Source organism: Porites lutea, chromosome 10 (genome assembly GCF_958299795.1).
Source record: "Porites lutea chromosome 10, jaPorLute2.1, whole genome shotgun sequence".
In the NCBI taxonomy this organism is placed as follows: domain Eukaryota; kingdom Metazoa; phylum Cnidaria; class Anthozoa; order Scleractinia; family Poritidae; genus Porites; species Porites lutea.
Window position 1 is genome coordinate 5301118 of NC_133210.1, and position 22071 is coordinate 5323188.

General features: G+C 39.6%; 2 protein-coding genes and 1 long non-coding RNA gene across 6 annotated transcripts in view; 2 read left to right on the forward strand and 1 right to left on the reverse strand.

Moving 5' to 3' along the window:
- Nucleotides 1-22071, reverse strand: part of LOC140951187 (uncharacterized) — a 70015-nt gene that overhangs the window by 25996 nt on the left and 21948 nt on the right. Inside the window, exons 3-4 of the long non-coding RNA XR_012167258.1 lie at nucleotides 21095-21180; nucleotides 6111-6196 (exon numbers count right to left, since the gene is read on the reverse strand). This is a non-coding gene — a long non-coding RNA (uncharacterized lncRNA). The remainder of the gene's footprint in view (nucleotides 1-6110; nucleotides 6197-21094; nucleotides 21181-22071) is intronic.
- Nucleotides 668-10751, forward strand: LOC140951178 (uncharacterized). 4 transcript variants are annotated; one of them, XM_073400404.1, is made up of 8 exons: nucleotides 668-1175; nucleotides 1313-1382; nucleotides 4812-4838; nucleotides 5445-5561; nucleotides 6263-6388; nucleotides 7131-7156; nucleotides 7306-7357; nucleotides 9279-10751. In XM_073400404.1, the coding sequence occupies exons 1-8, from the start codon at nucleotides 894-896 to the stop codon at nucleotides 9644-9646; spliced, it is 1068 nt and encodes a 355-aa protein (XP_073256505.1). In that variant the 5' UTR covers nucleotides 668-893; the 3' UTR covers nucleotides 9647-10751. The 4 variants fall into 4 exon arrangements, with proteins under 4 accessions (XP_073256505.1, XP_073256504.1, XP_073256506.1 ...); XM_073400403.1 differs by having other exon boundaries at nucleotides 771-1175; nucleotides 8005-9285; XM_073400405.1 differs by having other exon boundaries at nucleotides 771-1175; nucleotides 8008-9285.
- LOC140951182 (uncharacterized) lies at nucleotides 13483-19415 on the forward strand. Its single transcript, XM_073400410.1, has 6 exons — nucleotides 13483-13814; nucleotides 13931-14000; nucleotides 16422-16502; nucleotides 17514-17539; nucleotides 18275-18326; nucleotides 18609-19415. Exons 1-6 carry the CDS (start codon nucleotides 13617-13619, stop codon nucleotides 18971-18973), a joined length of 792 nt encoding a protein of 263 aa, XP_073256511.1. The 5' UTR covers nucleotides 13483-13616; the 3' UTR covers nucleotides 18974-19415.

Below are 22071 nucleotides of genomic sequence, written 5' to 3' on the forward strand. Positions count from 1 at the left end.
AAATGTTCAAACCTCAAGTGGAAACACGAACCGCAGGCGAGAGGTTTCAATGCAAAGTTTTGAACATTTTGACATCATTTCTTTGGTTGATAAAAGCATAAACATTGTCGTCGTTTTGTTTTTTACAATAGTATTGAGATTTCTATACGTCCATTTTCGTTTACGTTTCTCGGAAAATCGCTTGCAAGAGAAGGAGAAAAACAAACTGCGCCACTCGCGTCATTTCTTAATGCTTGCATAGTTCTTGACCAATACGCGCGCGAGAAATCGTTTTCCACCACGTGGGTGCCTGAGCACCACCTCCACTAACTAAGTCCATCTATTGGAACTGGATGGGCCTGAGAGAAGGGTTTATTTTACCAGCCCCTGATTTCACTTAATCTTACTTATGGATCAGGTTTTTGGAGCAGTAGATCGATTGGCGCCCTTGTACGCCTACCAAGTATTTTGAAATGGATCGCATGTTCATAACTACGACGTAGTCTGAGATCAAGACATTCTCTCTTGCTTAGAGTGAATCTACGAGGTTGCACTGCTCACTAGTTGTTTGTCACTGTTTTCGTCCGGAAATATTTGCTTTGTTTTAATTTACGAATGCGGTTAAATCTAGGGTTGATAAGCTTTGTAATTATATCTTTCGCTGATACAGACATTGAGATTTATCTATCATCACGTGACTAAGTTACACCCTACCGGTCGTAAGATATTCTGAAAAAGAAATCTTTTTGTCAATCAGAGGGCACATGCGCGATGAAAGATGAATTTTCCGAGAAACTCCTTAAAGCTCAGTGAACCGTGGGTAATGAAACAATTCTTCGCAAGTCATCGAGCTCGGATCAAAACAGATCACAAGTTCAGCGTTTAGAGTTTCCTTGTTAAACATTCTTGAAATAATGGACCAACGAGAGAAGACACGTGGGCATCGCTGCGCGGCTAATTTCGGGATTGCAATAGCTGTGTTATACATCGTGTTAACAACGATTTGTATGGTTTCTTTGTACCGTATTGTAATATCACAGACAGCAAGAATACAATCTCTCGAGACAGTCGCAGGCACATTGGCAGCTCGTGTTTACAAGTTAGAAGGCAGCTTCACAGCTCAGAAATCTCACGGAAGATCTGCGGGTGAAACTGAAGGTGTTTTGGAGGAGAAATCTAAACAGCTGAAAACCAAGGTTAGGCTGATAGATGTTATCAGAGGCGCGATTTTTACGTTGTCGCAATTAATTTCGTATTCAAAGACTATTATGAATTTGTAATTAGTGTTTTTAAGAGGGGACGGAAAGTAATTGTTCATTTCTGCTGTTTGCAGCTTGCTTTAGCCGATACATCACAAGAAAGGGCTAAAAGACAGATGGGAGGTATTTGTCCGTGTCTCCAAGGTAATAAGTCTGTTGTTGCTTCAATAAACATGACATTTTTTCGGTATTTGATTGCTAAAAGGTTAACAAGGGTGCAAGGAATTAAGCTTACCTTAAAAAACACACATCGTCAAGGCCGATAACATGAAAAGCTTACTAGCTAATAAAGCATAAAGTTAAAAAAAGGCTGTAAAAAACAACTTATAAGTTCGATGGAGGGAAGATCTGGGACGCCTGAACAACGTTTAATAGCCAACGGTTTGATCGTGTCGTGGAACACGTAAGAAAACCAATATGAGTAGTTTATAAGAAGGAGTTTCTTCCGCGAAAACAAGTACTAGATAGGGTATTGATCTGTAGAAGGGCGTAAACGACGTGTGCCAGTTGAAATAAATATCTCCAAGAAAACTTCAAAGGGAAACCAAACAGATAGATGTACCCAACTTTGGCGTGTTTACTTCCGCATTGGAGACAAAAAGTCGTGCCGGTAGATTGACAAGACCACTGATAAGCTAGTGTTTTAAAACGCGATTCCGAGAAAATGAAACAATTAGAAATGAATAGATTACGCCGACGGCTTCAATATCTCTGCAAAAACAAGCGTCTTCTAATCAATGCGCTAAAAAATCTCAGTATTAGAGACTGGATTGGAAGCCGCGGTAGCGGTGACCAAAATGCAGCGGACGGATTTCTTATTACATTGTGCCTGTAGGAGCCGGTCGTTACAAGATATTCTTATGTCAAGAAGAGAGACCTTTAAAATAACTGAAACGTAGCGGAATTCGAGTTTGCACCCATCGAAACTGGGCTGATCAAAAAAGGTCGTATAGATGACAGAACTTCGCGTCCGCTAATTTGCTAAATGTAACAACAAATTGTTAGATTCTCACTTCCGGAGTAGGAAACGTTTTATTTGATAAAGCATTAAAAGGAAGACTCCACTTATGTATATTTAGGCTATTCACGATGAAAATATCCGGCATTTCAAGAGTAATGACGCCTTACCGATTCATGTAACATTTGATATAGCACTTCACATTTTAAGGATTTTAACTGAAATCCTCACATTAAAGAAGACAAGACAAGCTTTGTTGTTAGTTACAATAAAGAGACTTGCGCATTTTTGGTAACATTTTCGTGTTCGCACACTTCCAAATTCCTTCAATCAACCTTTATTTGGTGCTTCTTCTAATTGCATAGACAAATAAAGGCCTTTAGTTCACTTTTTAGGAAGTGTTTAAATGACGGGCAGCAGGCTAAGGTCTTAAAATCACCAAATGACCGACGAATGCGCTCGTGGCTAATTTAACTTGTTTCTCTAATATATTTGCTGAGTAGACAAAGTGAACTAGGGGTTAGAACATAAGGAATATAGAGCTTTCTATAAGGTTACAACCATTTTTAGAGTTTTGAAAATCTTGACTGGCAGCCGGCCATATAGCCTGCAGACACCTTTTTCAGCTCTTGTTTCACTCACCGATAAAACGAGAGTGAAACAAAAGCTGAAAAAGGCGTCTGCTCTCGAAGGCTCACGGCCACAAGCTACTTTTAAGCGCCCATTACTGCCACGCTACGATATTGAACCGAGTGGAGCATATTCGGCAATTGAAACTCGAAGTGAACACACAATTACTTTCAAGCTTCGTTGGATTTTGAAGCATGCAGTTTTCTGGAGAGGTGAAAGCTTTACACCCGACATGTACTGCCCTCAAGCGTTCAGCGTTAGCGGCAGCTTTATCCCAAAGAATTGATCAAATATGAACTTAATCAATTGTCAAAGCGGCCATTTTGCTCTGAAATTGGTCAAGGACTTAAAAGAAAGGTTGCACACAATTATATTCTCTGCTTTATCGTAATCGCTTTAAACTTTCTTTTCTTTTCACTTCAATATCACCTTGTGCCTTTTGTCCTTAACAACTCTGCCAAGTCCTACTGATTTCTTAGCGTGAACTTTTTTTGTTTACTCGGAAGTTCTCGGGTTGTTTTGGCTAACAAAATAAATCCAATCGGAAAAGTATTACAAATGTCACGAATTTTGAGTCACGTATTTCAAGAGAGAGCCTTCTAAACCATTGTTTGTTAACCAGAGTAATTTGTCTTCAGCCCTTGACGGGTTTGGCAACTTGACAAAAAAAGGCTGGTTTTGTTGGCTCTATTGTCTTTAAACAGATTGGGATTATTTACCATAACATAACGACACGGTCATAGGAAATCATTCGACAAGGCTTTCTAACGATCTTTTGGCAAAAGATTTTAGCAACTATTATAGAAATGTGTCGGGAAAAAAATCGAATCTGTACCTGATGTGCAAAACGTATTATGGTGACTCTCCGAGAACTTTTAATTAATAAAACACAAGTTTTGAAAGTGACTAGGCCTTTTGCAGATTCTTAATTCATTACATTCGCCGGCTTCCCGATTAAAATGCAAGTAACTTTCAGAATTCCGATGCTATGCTGTCTAGCTACCGATGCACAAACCACTCAGCGCTAAGATATAAGGATCAAAATGTAACCCTTGAAGGCAAAAATTCTACCAGATTTTACCAAAGGTGGTAAAAACACCCCACCTGGCACTCTCTTAAGAAGTGCCAAATGAACCGACAATTAATTAACTGTTTCAAAATATACACTTCATCCCGTCACCTGTGTATTCTGAATAATACTAATTCACACCCGACAGACGATGCCCTTGTGGCGTGGGCGTAAATTGCATTTGAAAGAACAAAACGATAGAAGTTTATAACAATGGCCTGACCGAAATAATAGATATTTACAAGATCCCGACTTCGTATAAATGATGCTGGAGGAAAAAATGACCTTGACATCGTTCTAATGGGGTCGAATAGACTTGAAAACAATTGTGAACATTTTGCATACAAATTTTTACATCCACAAGGAGAGATCAATAAAAGAACCCTTCTAAAAAGGCGCTTCTAAACGTTCTTTGTCTGCATTGTGTAGTCTTATCAGCGATTACACAAATTCTTTCAAAATGTTTAGTTTTATGTACATATCTTTAAGCGTTCATGTGATGAGTGCGTGTTAATTGTTTGAAAATGATCATCAAGTGACCCTTAGCGGCAGACGGAAATATGACTGGACGGGACTACCGGAATACGTGGACGAGTGGATTGCACAACAATTGCATGATTCAATATGCATGGTTGATTGTCCGATAGTGCAGACGGCTGGAGACCAATTCACTAGATAATAAGCTATGCTGAGCTGTAATAATTTTTGGAATCTAGGGCTGACCCATGCTCGGTGCTAATGCTATCATTAACCTGCCTTCATTCAATTTCTCCTAGAACTCCAATCTGTAAAGTTAACCTATATCTTTTTAAAAGAATATCACTACAAACTATTAATACTAATAATAGAGAATGCCACTTGCAAGTTTTGTTGGGCTTTTAATTACAACTGACCAACGTTTTTCCTTTCGTTTTAGGTCGTAAAGGAAGACGAGGTAAACGAGGTTAGTTTTTTTGTAAGAGTTACCCAGGCACCCAATTTAAGTGGGTCATCTTTAAGAGTCACAACTCTTAGGTCCTGGGTAGACCAAAAAACTTCAAGTCAAGGAATTTAAGACATGAACGAATTGTCTGTGATGGCATTTTGAACTGAATTTAATTTTGGAGCTCCTGTTACGTAATCACACTCCTTTTCTCATTTTTTTTTTCAACCTTGGTGTTACACGCAGTCGTTACCAAATTTCTCATGCAATCCTTCACTGACACTTTTGCGTTAATTATAATGCCCCTAGTACTGGTCGGTAGCGTAGCAGACTTTTCCGATGAAGTCGCGCAATATACTTGATCGCGACGATAAAAACACTTACTAGAGAAACTCCAGCATGAGCATTCCACTAAGCAGTGTATAATCCTAAGATAGCTTGTACCAGGCGTTCAGATTGTGGGGACGGCGCAAAAAGATGTGTGCAGGAAAAACAGCGAGGGAGGGTAAGGGGTGAGTGACTATCTCCCACCCTCTCTGCCTTCGCGCCTCACTACACTATCAGAAGTCCTTGAGCAGGCTAATCGTAAGATCCTAACACCACATACAAATGGCACGTTTCCTTCAGGGCACAAGGGAGATCCAGGTCCTAAAGGCGAAGAAGGCCCTCCTGGGGCCACAGGACTTCAAGGACCAAAGGGACCTCCAGGAGACCGTGGTGTGCAGGGACCAGAGGGTCCACAAGGTCAGTATTCGGTATTCTGGACTGCATGTTGTCATAAACCGAGGGAGGGGAACAAGAGGGTAAGCTGGCTTCTTTTCCTGAGTCTCCCTGCTTGCCGCTTCATTTGCTCGCGTGCCGAGAGCATGGGCTTCTGGCGTGCTCAAGCGCGCTCTTTTTTTCAAAAACTACCGTCGTCATCAGTTTAGTGCTGTTTCATTCACAGACATCATCATGAAAGACAGAAAGCCGTTGCACACGGGATATAAACCACAACGCACGGAAAGACTTTTAAAGTGACTGTGCTGTAAAAACTGCTGCTTCGAAAAAGAGAATAAGCTCTGCGACAGCACTAAACATATCTCGCCCCATTCTATTAAGTCATTGGTTAATGTCGCTACGTAGTGACTTGAGATATGCACGCGAAGCTAGAACGTTTACTAGTAAACAACGGATTTTGGCCTTTTTTCTCGATAAATGGAAATCAAACTTAAAAGAACATATAAAATTGGGCCGTTAAAAATGAAAATACGAGATAATACTTTAAAAAAATAAAACAAAAATCTGACTTACGTTTGCCTGATTTGTCAACACTCCTCCTCATTGCTTTAGATGAGTGCGCAACTTGTTCACGCCATACCCGTTTAAATCATCATTTCCTACAGACGAAGTATACAACAAATTAGGAGTGTGACAAATCTATTTAAACGTTATATATTTTATAGGTAAGGCTGGTCCCCAGGGCTCTAAAGGTGATAACGGTTCGCAAGGGCCGTCTGGTGAAAAGGGGGAACCGGGTACTACAGGACGAAAGGGAGACATGGGCCTACAGGGTACCAAAGGAGAGCAAGGTTAGACACTTTGTTATGTTACAAACTACCATGGTTGTAGGTAGAGCCCTGCCCATGAAATTGTGCCTGTCGATTGTTAACCCCTTCATAGGCTGCTTTAGATAGAGGGGCATAGGGGATCCACACCTTCCGTCTTCCGTACCGTGGACTCACGACCCCCGCTCCTTTTGCCTTTGATTTCCCCGTTTAGCCGTTTTTCAATTGCGAAATATTAAGCACTGTTGCGTAATTTCCCCGCTCTACTTCTCCCGCTTCTCACCCCAGTAGAACTCCCACCTCCCACAAATTTCCTCTCCCATTTCCCGAACCCCTTCAGCCCCCCATTCTCCCGGATTCCCATCCTCCTTTTCCCCCACAACAAGTCAGGCTTAGATAAAACAAAGTGTCTCGAGAGTCAGAGGAGATTAATTGCCTTGGTTGTCCGACTATGCGTAGACCAAAAAGGGTTTAACTAACCTGACTTTTACCACTATCTAAAAATGCAGTCAGTTCAGAACACAGTTAGCCCTGCCAAACTAGGTGAGCGATTTTGATTCGGCACGAAAGTAATACAGAGGGTGACATAATGAAAGTTCAAAACATAGGTAAACGAAAACGAATGTCAGCGAAAATTATCATTTTGTGAGGGAAAAAATCGTTGAAGAGGTATTGTGCAAGATAGTTGTATTTCTTTGTGTATTTTCTAACTGAAACTACAAGAAAGAAAGAGTTGTTAACGATAGTGAAAATTCAACTTTTTCAGGACCACCTGGCCCGCCAGGAACATCGGTGAGTAATCATGTGAACATGATAACCATTATAACACAGTAACCATTCTAACATGTTAAACATAGAGACAACATAATTTCTTGTTTTAGTGATTTATCAAGAAAGTCTCAGTATTTTTAATTATTTTCTTAATGATGTTTTATTTCTAGATGAGCGAAAGCATCCACCTTGTTGGCAACGGACAAAGAATTCGAAACCCAAGTAACTGTCGATTTCTTTTGGGACATGTTTAACGCTAAATTAGAATACGTTAAATTAAAATTAACCACTATCTATGGTAAAAACTCTGGATCAGTTAAACGCCTTGACCAAACTTGAAGTGGCTTGCTAAGCTGATATTATGGGGAATGGTTCCATTTAAACTAGCTCTGCTAAGTTGGATGCTCCTGGACAGATATTGAATATAAATAAATAAATAAATAAATGGCCGAATGCTAGAATGTCCGATGTGGTTTGAAATACCGCAAAAAAGACGGGGACTTAAACGAAATATAACATTACGGAAAAAAAACCTTTCTCATTTCACAGCCAAGCTAAATTTTTACATCCTTTTACACCATCGGTTTGAATCATGGGAGAGATTTCTCTACTCATATATATGATCGCCAAGTTGTTTAAGTGAGGAAGCTGTAAGCTTTTTTTTAAGACTTTTTGTGGCATTTTGCTGTGGTTTGTCAATCAAGAATTCTGAGCTCAAGAAATAACGTTGGCAGAGTACCTGCATGAACATGAGCTGGATGCTACAAGTGCGAAAGCTTTACGAGAAACGTTTAAGGATTTCTGTCGAAACAATTAACTTTTTTAAGTTATTAACTTCATTACTTAACAAGTTTTGGTTTTGTTTCCAGTAGAACCTCGCATTACGAACTGGGAAGTAAGGCACAAAGAAGGCAGCATCGTGTACCACTCAGAATCTGGTCATATAGAGGTGAAGAAGACTGGATACTATTTCATATACAGCCAAATGTTTTACTATGATGGTACCGCACTTCAAATGGGTCATTACACCTACATAAACCACGACAAAGTTCTGGAAAGTTTGGGGAGCGTTGTTAGCGACCTGCGCAAGTACAATACGAAGTATCATGGCGGGGTGTTCTTACTTCGAGCAAACGACACTCTCTCAGTTCATATCCCATACACCAAGGTTTATTACATGGATAGAGAGGGAAGCTTTTTTGGTGCATTTTTGCTTCACAAATACGATGCCGATTAAGAAAAAAAGGGCTGGAATTCAACCCATTTGAAAGACTTTGCTGGCGACAGACGCCCGCCACCCCTTGATTAAAAGTAGCTGGGTCATCGTATAGTGCTTAGTAACAAGCAGCGGTGTAAATGGTTTAATAAGAAGTTCCTAGCATAGAAAAAAAAACCGAACTGGAAAACCATTAGTACATGCCTAACTAATGATTAATAAGGATAAATAACACCGCATTAATTGTCTTAACTGAGCCCATTTAACACATGTACTTACTTTATGAAAATAGCTGAAGCTGTAATAATGCTTTTGATAGTGCTGGTATTTAACGTTACATGATCTGAACTGGCGCAGTTGGCTCTTGGTCTCGATGCTGCCTGATTTGTGCCTCGTGCCAGTACCTTGTCTCTGATTGGCGGAGACGATCAATCGGACGTCAATTGCAAACGTGTCGTAGCAGACGCTCCTTTTTCGCCTCAGTTCTCATCCTTGAGGACGCTGTTTACGCTACTCTGAGCAAGCATTACAAACAACAATCCCTCAAGTACAATCTTGGACAAAGTTGATGGAAAATTTTGACCTTCTCCCTCCTTCCAAATTAAGAATGGAGAAATGGCACGTTTTGGCTTTCGCCCGGCTTCATCCTTGTTTCCGGGGGGATGGGGGTCTGCTTTCTTATTTTATTCTGTCCACGATTGTACATCTTCGTTGGCTTAGGGGAGGGATAGGTGGTTAGAGTCCCAGAATCTTATACTGATACGACTAATCGACGTAGCAAATCGTGTGCAACTACTTTCAACGTGTAGTTTCAGCTTTCCCTGAAACGAAACTGTTTGCAAGCCGAGGATTTCTACCAAGTTACACCACAAACTCCCCAATTAACAAAACCATTTACCAGTAGCATCTTTTTTACTTTCCATGCAGTATCTAAGCGCACGGTGAGGAATTGGCAAGTGCAGCACAGATCAGGCAGTATCCATTACCGTCGACAACATGGCACTGTACAAATACAGATCGCTGGATTTTACTATGTTTACTCTCAGATGTATTACTACGACGGTATGGCTTATCAGATGACGCATCAGTTATACGTTAACTCGCGTAAATTCATGCAGAGTACATCGGCTGTTATTAGCGAAGAAAAAAAGTATGGCACCAACTACAATGGTGGCGTAGTGTTTTTGAATTCCACAGATCATATTTCCGTTCGTACGCCATTCTCAAGGGTGTACAAAATGGATCCAGGATATAGCTATTTTGGTGCATTTCTGCTTCATCCCACGACTAATTAACCATTTTTTCACTAAAATTAGTCATTACATACAAACTGACCTTGCTTATTTCGAGAATTTTTTTAATTATAAACGCTTTAAAATGTACACATAAATATTTAATTGACACAAATCAAGCCTCAGGCCAAAAGGCCATTTCTGAGTTCCAAAACCTTTCACTTTCAAAACGAGGCTAAGCGCGAAACCTTTCTTGTGAAAATGAGTTATACTTTGCATGAGAATAAAACTTCATTTTCATATCAATGGCTTTGCACTTAGCCTCGCTTTGAAACAGAGGCTTGAGGTAACTCAGAAATGGCCTACACCTCTCGAACATATCATTGCACTTATTTGTAAGATGCTCAAAAAGTTTGACACAGTCCGAGTAACGGATTATACAGCTTTTTTTAAGCTTGGTGTAAATATCGCTTACTTGATCCCCTTTGGAATCCAAAGATTGCAAACGACATTTTATATTATATAGACTAGTTTTGGAGAGAAAAGCAACATAATTGTCTTGAATTCCTTCACTCCTCAGTGACTCCTACATGTAAGAGTCACTTACATTTCCGAGTTGTCTCAGTCACGCCTCAGGCTAATTGCAAAGCCATTGACACGAACATGATTTTTTTTATTTTCATATAAATAAAACTCATTTTCTCAAGAAAAGTTTTGCACTTACACTCGTTTTGAAAGTGAGAGCTTTAGGAACTTGGAAATGGCCTATTACAGAGAATTGCCAAATGCCATGGCGTAACTCGGCAACTCAAATGAAACCTCTTTGGTAGTTCTTTCTCAAAGTAGTAATCGTTTAAAGTACTTTACAATTCAAATTTCAGATTTTCTCTTGATTTTCCTGCTTTTCCTTTAAAAAAAAAAAAAAATCAGGAGTGAAAGGACTTAGTGACATGTCTTTATATAAGGTTATGTTATACAGTTGGGTTTTTTATAGATAATGGCTGTTAATATCATTCGTTTTTTATGATATTGCTATACGGTTAAATACGTATTCAATTTTTATAGAAAAATATACATTCGGTTTACGAGGATAAACTTTAAGGTGGCACTTTACGTAATGAGGTAATTTGCTTGCTTGTGTAAACACAATAAAATTAGTTTAAGTTGAGTTAAGGCATCTTTGTGAACAAGGTTGGTCAATGACCGTACCATTCGACCTTCCAGCCGAAAGTGGCAACCAGTTATATATCTCGAAAAGGGCGCTAAGCGTAATAATATTTCCCGGTCACTCATGTTGGAATGAGAAGAGATAAATATTTATGAGGATTTCCAACTTTTCCTCGGGAAACTTTCAGCTTCCACACAATTTGAGATTTCAACCGAAATTTTTCATGTAAATGGTTAACACTCCCGTCATCCAACAACTGAGTCTGAATTTAAATCAAAAGCTGAGTTTATGGCAAAATAGTAGTTTCATTTGAAAAGGGTTTTTAAAGAGCATTTTTTGGTTATCTACCTGCTAACAAGATGAATTAAAGTCAAGGCCTCTCCAACCTCTCTTTCGGTTAGAAACTAAAAATGAAACCAACGCCGCGCACTTCAAAACCTTTCATGCATTGCCTCTATTTTATTTGCGAACGGAAATTTTACGCACGTACGTACGTAAAAATTACGCAGCACTGGAAATCAATCTTTAGAGTCACGTTTACGGAAAACGCGGTAAACGTGAATTTGTGCCGCGTGACTAAGTTTTTTACTTCTACATAAAAATACCTGTTATTTCCATCCATGAGAATTTTTTAGACTGTTTTCATCTGCTCATTGTCTATCAATTTTGAGAAATTCTCAACTTGAGTCTGCTGTTTGCCTTAAACGTGACTCTATTAGGGCGAAAACCCCCGATATTACTACTAGGCGTCAATGTAACATTAGGGCCATTTATACGAGGAAAAATAAGAGGCGTCTTAAATAAGACGCGAACTGTACTATTTATACGAGCATGTCTTATCTAGGACGAAAACAGCCCGTATGAATGTTCGCGTCTTATTTCTGTTCTTGACTAGTTTTCCTGTGAATGTTGCCCGTAACAACGGCAATCCAACATAACGCGCCAAAAATTAACGCATGCGTACTATGCGTTCGGGTCTTATGTAAGACGCGAAGGTCATTTATACGAAGTTTTTCTCGTCTTAGCTAAGACGTGTCTTGTCTAAGAACAGGTGTTAAGGGGTGTTCCAAAATAAGACGCTTCTAAGCTAAGTCGCATCTTGTTTTAGACGAAATCTGCCGTTTATACGGAAAGTTCGCGTCTCATTTTTCCTCGTATAAATGACCGTAATTAATAACACAGCAAATACAAAAGTTAGCATGGATGGACAAACATGAAGAAGATTAAAACAAATCGACATTGTGGGTTTTTGAAAACTTAGTAGCCTATGACAGTTTCTCAAAGTTCACTTTTCTTGTTTGTAACGTTTGATATAATGCTTGGGATATGGCATATTTGTTGGAAACGAAGCTGTACATTTGATTGTGTCGTTTACAAGTATTTTCTTCGTTACCATTAAGTTCCAAAGCGCATAAGAAAACGCAATTAGCAATATTAACAAAAAATATATGAACTAGACAGTCGTGACACAGCCCCTTTAACCCTTTAATTCCCAATATCCACATACAAATTCTCCAAAGTGATCTCCTTACATTTCCTTGAAGAATTAGTTGAGAGAATTTGGTAAAAGATCAAATATTTTTCTCTTTGTGATCATTTTGTTAATTCTCATAGACTTTGCTTATGATAGTCTATGGATATCGTTAGGAGAAAATTGCTTTTGAGCACTATTGGGACTTGAAGGGTTAATACGGACACCTCATTGTTACGGACAGTTTCCTTTGTCCCTGGGGAATGAAAGTCCTTACATTTTCTCTAAATTCAATCCGCTTAATACGGACACTTCCTATGCCCCCTCAGTGTCTAACGAGGTTTGACTGTACTCCTAAGTGTTTCATGCTACAAAACCAGATTAAGCTCTGAAATTAAGAGTGTAGGCTATTTTGGTCCTTTTATATTGGAACGAGGTCGAGAAGTCATGAGCAGGGAAAGATTAGCCCTTAAAAAACTGAAGTCACTTTCAAATAATTTTGAAAGCCTAAATAAGAAGAGCTCTCTTCCAATTCTTTTTCATACAGTAAGGCTTTCATACAGTAACGCAGTTCCGAGGCTCGTTTGTCCCTCAAACTCCTCGTCTTGGGACCCTTGAGGAAATTAAGCGCGAAGACGCACTTTGCTAAAAACCTGTGGGGAGGGGGGAGGGAAAATGCGTCATTTGGACGAGCTATTGCGTTAGTGACCCAAAGGTTTTGACCAGTTGTAGATTGGAACATTAGTTAAAATTGGGCGGGATTTGGCACCAAAAGTGGTTCGAGCTCGTTTATTGACAGAAAATAAGGGGGAGGGTCGGGTATGACCTCTGGCCTCTTTGGGCTTCTTTTGACTGAATGAAATCCAACTTGTAATCGAATACTGACATTTCTCGATCAAAAAAACGTCGAACAAACAATCGTTGTCATATCAAAAGCGAAAGTAGCTCAGCAAGAAAATCCCCGACCGGGTATCAGTTTCATCTTCTCGGAAACGGTTGGACGTAAACAAAGTCTATCATCGGTATCACGAACTGTACTCGTGCAAATCATCCGGACGGGTTTACTAAAATTAGCTACCGTTTTTTATTTCCTGTGTTTAAGCTCCTAAGCTACGCAATAAAAAGCCTGAAAGTTGGTATGACGTTATACTGTTTCTCTTGCTGATATTTTTTTAAGTTAGTTTCTTAGCGCAAAGGAATGTATATGACTGTCGTGTGGTGTAAGGGGTACTGTCTCACCTGACCTACGCTATTTTTGTTGTGTTTTTTTTCCCGAGAATTCCTGTGGCGTCAGCTTTTTACCAGACGGTTGCTAGACTCTGCTCCTGCATCATTGCCCCGGATTTTTGTCGAATCTGTGAATCTGTTCGGTTGTCATGCTGGTGTAAGTGGTCATGGAAAAGAAACAAAACCAAGAAATCGGACCTCGGCTACTTCCACTTTCGTTCTGTTTTCTGATGCTAGCACTGTCAGGTATTTTATTTGGTATCTACACCTTCAGACAAATCTCCTGGCTAAAAACACAAATCCACCTACAACAAAAGGTCATCGGTACGCTGCAAAGCGGAAACGGCGCCCAGAGAGTACAGGAGGTGAGCAACTACTTATTTGACGTTCGAACTCATTTATCTGAAGCGTATTTTATTTTTAACGGCGATATCTTGTTCTAGAGAATGTTTTTTTACTTCTGACTAATAAATTTTTGCAGGCTTCATCAAATCCGGGGTCAGAGACAGCTCGAGTTCGGAGAAACGCTCCAGAAGTTTGTTCATGTCATGGTTAGTGAACTACTATTTTACTTATTAACCTTATTCCTATTCGTATTTAAAAAAAAAAATCAAAAAAATATACCACAATGGCAAATCGTAAGATATAAATAGTACTGCGCAAAAGATCTTCCGAAGAGGTTTCATTTGAATGGTAACACCATAAGATTTCGTCTTCAGATTCAAAAGTTAGAATGACTATTCATCTCACTAAAACTCAGTAGGTCTCATGTCGGCCTTGGTCGATCTAAGGGCCTATTTCTGGAAAGTCCCGATAACTTTTCGGGCCTGCAATCAAATATTCAAATCAAACCCCCAGAGAATACTGAAAGAAGCGGGTCCTAGCGAACAAATCAGTCCAGTTTGTTTTGTAACTGATAAACAAAACAAAACAATCGAGATCTCAATAGAGCTCTCTCTTGAATTAAACAACAGCTTTCCGGACCCTCAGACTTTCGAGAAACGGCCCCTACGTGTGAATATCAAACTATTGAGATTTGCTTGGGTCAGAAACGGCAGTGCTCGATGTCAATGAACCAAGGTGAATTCCCCGGGGGGGGGGGATACTCCCTCGAATTTTGGATAGGGGTGTGCCGCGAAGGTTCGTGGACCCTAACCCTATTTAAGGACTAAGGAAGCGAAAACTGATACCCTTTTTAAGGCCGAAAGCCGAAAAATGACACCCCATTCAAGGAAAAAACAAAATTATTAATAGCATGAAATGGAAAACTTTATTTCTTCACTGTAACATGGGATGTATAGCATCAAGCATAATATACTAGAATAAGCCTAGTTTAAAAAAATGTTCGTTTAGGCGAGCGTTTTCACACTCCAGTATTAGATACTATAATTAAGCTACCCTATCTAAGGAGTACACCAGGGACACAGAAACAAAAGGGTCAAAAAAGATACCCTATTTAAGGACAGAGAACCTCAAAAACCATACCCTATTCCGCGGCACGTACCTATATAGCCCATATGTGGGAGTACCCCCCCCCCCCCCCCCGGGGTGAATCCATTTCAACTGGCACAAAACCTTGGTGGAATGTGACAGTGTGTTTTCTTCAGCCCTTCTCACTCGTATTCCTAAGTAAATCTTACTCCTTCACAATACAAAAGGCGGTATGATATGGGGCGCGTATAACTTAGAAGAAGTCTTTCTCGCGAGTTTATTTAAAGCTGCATTGGTCTTGCAATTCAGATTAACATGTAGTTCGTGTTTAAGTAAAAAGACGCTTTTGATGGCATGCAACAGAATTCTAGTACGCTTGACACGCGACGGAAGTGGATGTGGAATTTGGAACAGCCGCAAGAATCCTTTTTCCAAAGTTCACACGAGCTCCTGTCTATCGATAAGGCCGTGACAAGAGGGTGTTTGTGCCGTTTACTACAGTGTGATTATGGGAGTAAATGGATCTCGGTTAGAACGCAACCAATACCATAATCTTTAAAACTCGAAAAAATACTAAGAGTAAGATACTCTGCACTCGTTTTAAACGAGAAGTGCGTAGCGGCTGGTACATATACTCTGTATACTCTTCACCCCTACATAAATAACCACTCTCCCAGGCTGGTCCGGTCGATTGCAAAAGAAGAAAGAGGTTTTTCCTATCGTTGTTTTGTTTTTGTTTTTGTTTTTTCAGTAGGAGCCATGTAAGCTACACGGTTTTTTACTCCATTCTGGTTTACAAAAAGATTTCCAGCCTTAAGATCGACGAAAATGTATTTCATTCATGAAGTTAGGTGAAGGGACTCGTATTAACCTGCTGCATATAGCTTGCCTTCCTCAGACTGAGTTCCCTTTCCCATAAGTACGAATAAATCAAGTTATTTATCTAACTTGCACCTCTGTTCGCAAATCAACACAACCTTTTTTCTCTATCCCTAAAGTTATTTATTCAAGTTAGACTGTGAAAGGTTTGAACCCAGAGGTCATTTCAAAAGTGGGTTGAGTATGATCGTCGGCGTGAACATAGTCCTGAATAGGACTGTTGTTGTTGACAGCGACTGACGTTTCAACAACCTGTGCGGTAGTCATCTTCAGAGTCAAAGTTAGTTGTACCACGTCAGTTCAAGGTATTTTAAAAAAGTATGGTTATTGACCTCATTTGTCAATTAAGTCGCGATGCTATTTGTCGTCTGTCGGTTAAGCCGTGATGTTATTGCCCATGAAGACTAGTAATGCCATTCGTGTGATACGATCCGTCTATTGTCACAGCTAAACAGTCGTTTATTGTTAGTCAAATTGTCAGTTGTCCAGTCGTTCTCTTGTAGTCAGTTTTGCTTGATTCCGTCAATAAGTCGTTTGCACGGTGCCGGTAACTGTAAGTAAGACTGTTCGCAAAACCTAAGTTCACTCGTGTAGCTCATTAAACGGGATTTCTCCCTACACCCGTGATCTCATTAACGTGTTATATGTTATATGCCTTGTAGGACCCCCTGGTCCAAAAGGCAGAAGAGGTAAGAAAGGTGCGAGGGGTGCTACCGGCTTTCCTGGCCTCCGAGGTCCCCAAGGTGAGTATATTAATAATAATATACTTATATATTAATTATATTATATTATTATATATTATTATATATTATATTATATATTATATTATTATATTTAATAAATAATAATAATCATTAATGACTTTATTTTAGTGTCAATGTATTAAGCTTAACAGTTAGCTAATTGGGGACACTTTCCTACTGACTTTTAACTTAATGATCCTACCTAAAAACTAAAACTATATACAAATGTACACGGCTCAAAATTTACACAGGTCACAGCAGTTACTATTATTATCTACATGGCTCGAAAGGTCCACATCGCGTATATGTTTCTTGAATGCTTTGAGGCTTCTCAAGTTTTTGAGCTCACTACTGACCTCAGGCCACTGTATCAAAGCGGGGTAGTTCAAAATCACAGTTTCTTTGTCGCTGGTGTGTACTTTTGATCGTGGATAACTAAGATACACACCTTGGCGTCATCCAGTATTTTACTTTATACATTAGTACAATGTCTTGCAAACGCCTGTTATAAAGAGTTGGCAGCTTGGCAGCTTTAAGATCTGGCAACTGAGAAAACGTCTTTTCAATTAAATGATCACGTTCATGTGTCACCGATTGAATGCAATGTCTAATTATGAGTTTCGTAGTTCCATGTTATCACTAAAGTTCTTCGTATATTCTACGTAGCATAGTGCACACAGCGAACATAGAGATCAGAGAATACCGCGTCAAGTGGTCGCTTAAAAGAGGTTAAAAACAATAGCCGAAAATCATTAAACGTCAGGCCCAAAAAGTGGTCTCAGTCGCTTACAGGAGGTGGTCCTTTACTAGAAGTTCCAACTGTAAGGTTTTGACTGGGAAAATTTTGGTGTTTCGGATTGGCGGTCGCTTATGGAGGTTCGACTATACTTTACTGTCTTAATGAAGACCATGTCCTGGTCACTACAAACGTCTAGCTACTTGATTTCTTCCAAACATGTGATTGTCTGTACGCATCTTAATCAGGGCTTGTAACGTTTTACTATTTCTCAGGTCCACCTGGCCCACCTGGATCAGTGGTGAGTTACCATGGTAACAGGCTTTCATTTTTAAATGTTTCGATTTCCGAAATTCAGGTGGTCGCTTCTTTACTTTTCGGATGAAGAGAAGCCACGACCGGATATACGTCTGCGTTCGAAGGCTTGCCACGATGAGTTCTTTAATTCCGCCCTTAAGATGAAGGCTTTTTGGTTTAAATAAGTAAAAAGGTATCATTAAACAAGAAAAATGGAACGTATCATTCAAGGAGCTGTGTAATGCAAAATTGAGTGAAACAAAAAAAAAATAACCCGCTCTAAAAACATCAAAAGAAGCTATAAATAACAAAGTAAATACAACAGGAAGTACGTGGACAAACTTAAAGAAGATTGAAATGGATTGCAATTGTGGTTTTTGAAAACCTCTTAGCCTAAGTTTTTCAGAGTTCATTATTGGTTTTTGTAACGTTTGATTTAGTGCCTGTGAGACATATTTGTTTGACACTCAAAGCTGTGATTTTGTTATTCACAAGTATTTTCTGAAGTTTATTTGCGAATTCGCCACCTTGAAGTTGCGCGGGAGACCGGGTCGAGATGGTTGTCAAAGTGCATTGTGGGACTGTTTTGGGGGACGCATTTTCAATATGGCGGCAAATTCATCCTCCAAAACAGTCCCATAATGCACTTTGACAACCATCTTATGCTATATTTGAAGAAGGGCGCTAATTTGGAGCTGGGCGCTAATTCGATCATTAACGATATTTTTTTCTTCCTCAGACGAGCGAAAGTATCCATCTGGTTGGCGACGGACGAATACTTAGAAATCCAAGTAAGCTAGTTAAGTTAGCTGAGCATGCATTTTAGAAATAGATATTCCCACAGTAAGCACTTTGGCAAATATACGATGATAACTTCTATTCATACAGGAAACTAAGCGACCTGGACATTTTTTTTGTTCCCAGGACATCTTATTTACAACTGGGCAGTGAAGCACAGAAAAGGCAAAGTGCAAAAGCTTTACAAGAAACGTTTAAGGATTTCTGTCGAAACAATTAACTTTTTTAAGTTATTAATTTCATTACTTTACAAGTTTTGGTTTTGTTTCCTGTAGAACCTCGCATTACGAACTGGGCAGTAAGGCACATAGAAGGCAGCATCGTGTACCACTCAGAATCTGGTCATATAGAGGTGAAGAAGACTGGATACTATTTCATTTACAGCCAAATGCTTTACTATGATGGTACCGCACTTCAAATGGGTCATTACACCTACATAAACCACGACAAAGTTCTGGAAAGTTTGGGGAGCGTTGTTAGCGACATGCGAAAGTACAATACGAAGTATCATGGCGGGGTGTTCTTACTTCGAGCGAATGACACTCTCTCAGTTCATATCCCATACAGCAAGACTTACTACTTGGATAGAGAGGGAAGTTTTTTTGGAGCATTTTTGGTCCACGAACAGAATGACAATTAAGGACATGGTGGGGAGAGATTTTACCCGTCAGTGAGTAAATCACTAGCAGGCTATTCATTTTATATGAATTAACGACAATAAGAGTGAAAACTTAACCACTTAAAAACATTGTAGAATTATCTTGTTACTGAATAGTTCCCTTTTTTCATACTCCGGTCCTGCGTAAGACGTGATGGTTGATATTTCAAACTTGGCTTTGAAAACGACTAGAAGTCTTTTTATTTTTCTGGGGGCATCTATAGTCCTCGCCACAAAGGTTAATGCTTTCAAAATATTGTTAATACTTTGACGACAATTTAAAACTAGGCAAAATAGAAAATAGTCGAGACGTTATCTAGTAACTGACGAGTGTAATACCTCCAGTAGTTTATTTAATTAAACTGATTGATTTTATTTTTTTATGAGAAAACATAGCTAAATAAAAAGAGTTATTATAAATCAATTATTTTCAAATATCACTTGACTGTTTGTTGGCGCCAGTTTTCCCTTTTTTACGACAATGGATCGAAACGAGGCTCTCCGAACAACACTAGAAGTTTCTAAAAGGTGCTGTAATGAACTCTAACCGCGGTGCAGAAGTTAAGGGCAGCGTACCAGAAATGGGCCTAAAATTGATTGGGGAGGGAGAATATATATCACTTGACTAGCTAGAGCACGATAGGCTCCATTACTCATTAGCCGCTCTTCTGCAAGTGCGCCCACGCAGCTTTCCGTAACTATAAAATGATATCAAATTGAAAAAAGCCCATTCACACAGGCGATTTTTTGTGCGATTTGTGAGTGTTCAACCTGCTTGAATTTTGATGAGATTCGGCGAAATTCTCCGTAGGAGTTGCTATGCTAAAGCCCACGTAGCGGTGTATATTATAAAGACTAAAGGGATTCATTACAATATTATTTCCTTACACTTCCTTTCGTTTTAGGTCGTAAAGGAAGACGAGGTAAACGAAGTCAGTCTTTTTGTAAGAATCACCCAGGCACCCAACTAAATTTAAGTGGGTCACCTTTTAGAGTAACAACTCACAGGTCCTGGGTAGACAAAAAGAAAACTTTCTAGTCAAGAAATTTAGGGAATTTAAGACATGTACGAATTGTCCATGATGGCATTTTGAACTGATTTGATTGTGGAGCTCCTGTTACGTAATCACACTCCTTTCGTCACTTTTGTCAACCTTTGTGTAAAACGCAGTCCATTTTCATTCACAGAAATCGTCATGAAAAATAGAAAGCCGTTTTTCCCAGGACATAAACCACAACGCACGAAAAGACTTTTAAACTGATTGTGCTGTAAAAACTGCTGCTTCGAAAAAGGGACTAAGCTTGTGCGCAAAGAACAAACTCCCAGAAAAAAGGACAATAAACCTTAATCACAGTTCATTATAAAAGTGCCAAATATAGTAATCGGCACTCGGCCAGATTTCTCCTAGTTCAACGTTATAAGTAGAGAAGGATCGAGAAGGAATTCAAAATGGCCGGTGACAAAAGCGAAAATGCAATTTGAACTCCTCTGCTCTCTTTACGGGCCTCAATAACTACCTTTCTGCATAATTATTACAATAATTAGCTCGTGGTAACAACGAAATTGTCGGCCCTTATTGCCGTGATAAGCCACTGAACGACCCGACGCCATTATTGCCTGGTTTTTCCCTTGTACAAGGATCTTCCTACATCTCAGCTAAAAAGATCCTAGTAGTACTGGAAAGATCCTAGCGCTACATGAAAACCGAATACAGAAAACATATGGCGCTAGTATGATCTTCCTTCCTTCATGTAATCAGCCCCTTAAATTGTAAGGCCAGGAACACAGGGTAGTACACAACTGATAGCAAACACAAGCAAAAGTCAAAATATATCAGAAATAAAGTTCAAAATTTTGCAAATATGTATCAGCCAACGGGCACTGCGACAGCACTAAACATATCTCACCTCATTCTTTTTTGTCACTGTTTAATTTCGCTAAGTAGTCACGTGAGATATGCACGCGAAGCTAGAGTGTTTACCAGTAAACAACGTATTGTGGCCCTTGTTCTCGATAAATGGAAACCAAACTCAAGAAAACGCATAAAATGGGGCCGTTAAAATGTATATACGAAATAAAGCTTTAAAAAAAATCTGACTTACGTTTGCCTGATTTGACATCACTCGTCCTCGTTGCTTTAGATGAGCGCACAACTTGTTAAAGCCATACCCGTTTAAATCGTCATTTCCTACAGATGAAGTATACAACAAGTTAGGAGTGTGACAAATCTATTTAAACGTCATATATTTTATAGGCAAGGCTGGTCCTCAGGGCTCTAAAGGCGATAACGGTCTGCAAGGGGCGTTTGGTGAAAAGGGGGAACCGGGTACTACAGGACGAAAGGGAGACATGGGTCAACAGGGTACCAAAGGAGAGCAGGGTTAGATACTTTGTTATGCCTGTCACAAACTGCCATTGTAGGTAGAGCCCTGCCCATGAATGTTTGCCTGTCGATTGATAATTAGACCGTACACAGTCCCTTACTTTCCCGTAACATCGTCGAAAACAAGCACTTTGCGTTACAGGTGGCCATCATGGTTTCAAATGTTCCGCAACAGCGATGAGAGAGAAGAAACGTCTGCCGTTCGAAGGCTAACTCAGTACTTTCACGTTATTTTTATCCATAAGAATTTTTTCAGGCTGTTTTCATCTGCCCATTTTCTATTTTGAGGAATTCTTAAGTTGAGTCTTCTGTTTGCCGTTTGCCATAAACGTGACTCTTGATCTCTCTATTATTAGGGCGTGAACCCCCGATATTACTACTGGGCTTCAACGTAAAATTCCTAAGAATAGGAGGACATAGTAAAACAGTCAAGCCCCGCTGTACAGACGCCTAATTGTTATGGACAGTTTGCTTTGTCCCTGGGAAATTAATGACAGCCCTTACATTTTTTCTAATCAATCCGATTAACTGACGGACACCCTGTTACTACGGACACTTTTAATGGCCCTATCAGTGTCCGTATTAACTGCATTTGACTGCACTGCTAAGTGTCTCATGCTACCAAAACCAGATTAAGCTCTGAAATTAAGAGTGTAGGCTATTTTGGTCCTTTTATATTGGAACGAGGTAGAGAAG

Excerpts from the sequence above, each read along its gene's own strand:
- LOC140951178 (XM_073400404.1), top strand. The coding sequence starts at position 894 with ATGGACCAACGAGAGAAGACACGTGGGCATCGCTGCGCGGCTAATTTC. Across the intron at positions 7,157-7,305 it reads CTGGCCCGCCAGGAACATCG|ATGAGCGAAAGCATCCACCT; the intron begins GTGAGTAATCAT and ends TTTTATTTCTAG. Across the intron at positions 7,358-9,278 it reads ACAAAGAATTCGAAACCCAA|TATCTAAGCGCACGGTGAGG; the intron begins GTAACTGTCGAT and ends CTTTCCATGCAG.
- LOC140951182 (XM_073400410.1), top strand. The coding sequence starts at position 13,617 with ATGGAAAAGAAACAAAACCAAGAAATCGGACCTCGGCTACTTCCACTT. Across the intron at positions 16,503-17,513 it reads TGGCCTCCGAGGTCCCCAAG|GTCCACCTGGCCCACCTGGA; the intron begins GTGAGTATATTA and ends ACTATTTCTCAG. Across the intron at positions 17,540-18,274 it reads CTGGCCCACCTGGATCAGTG|ACGAGCGAAAGTATCCATCT; the intron begins GTGAGTTACCAT and ends TTTCTTCCTCAG.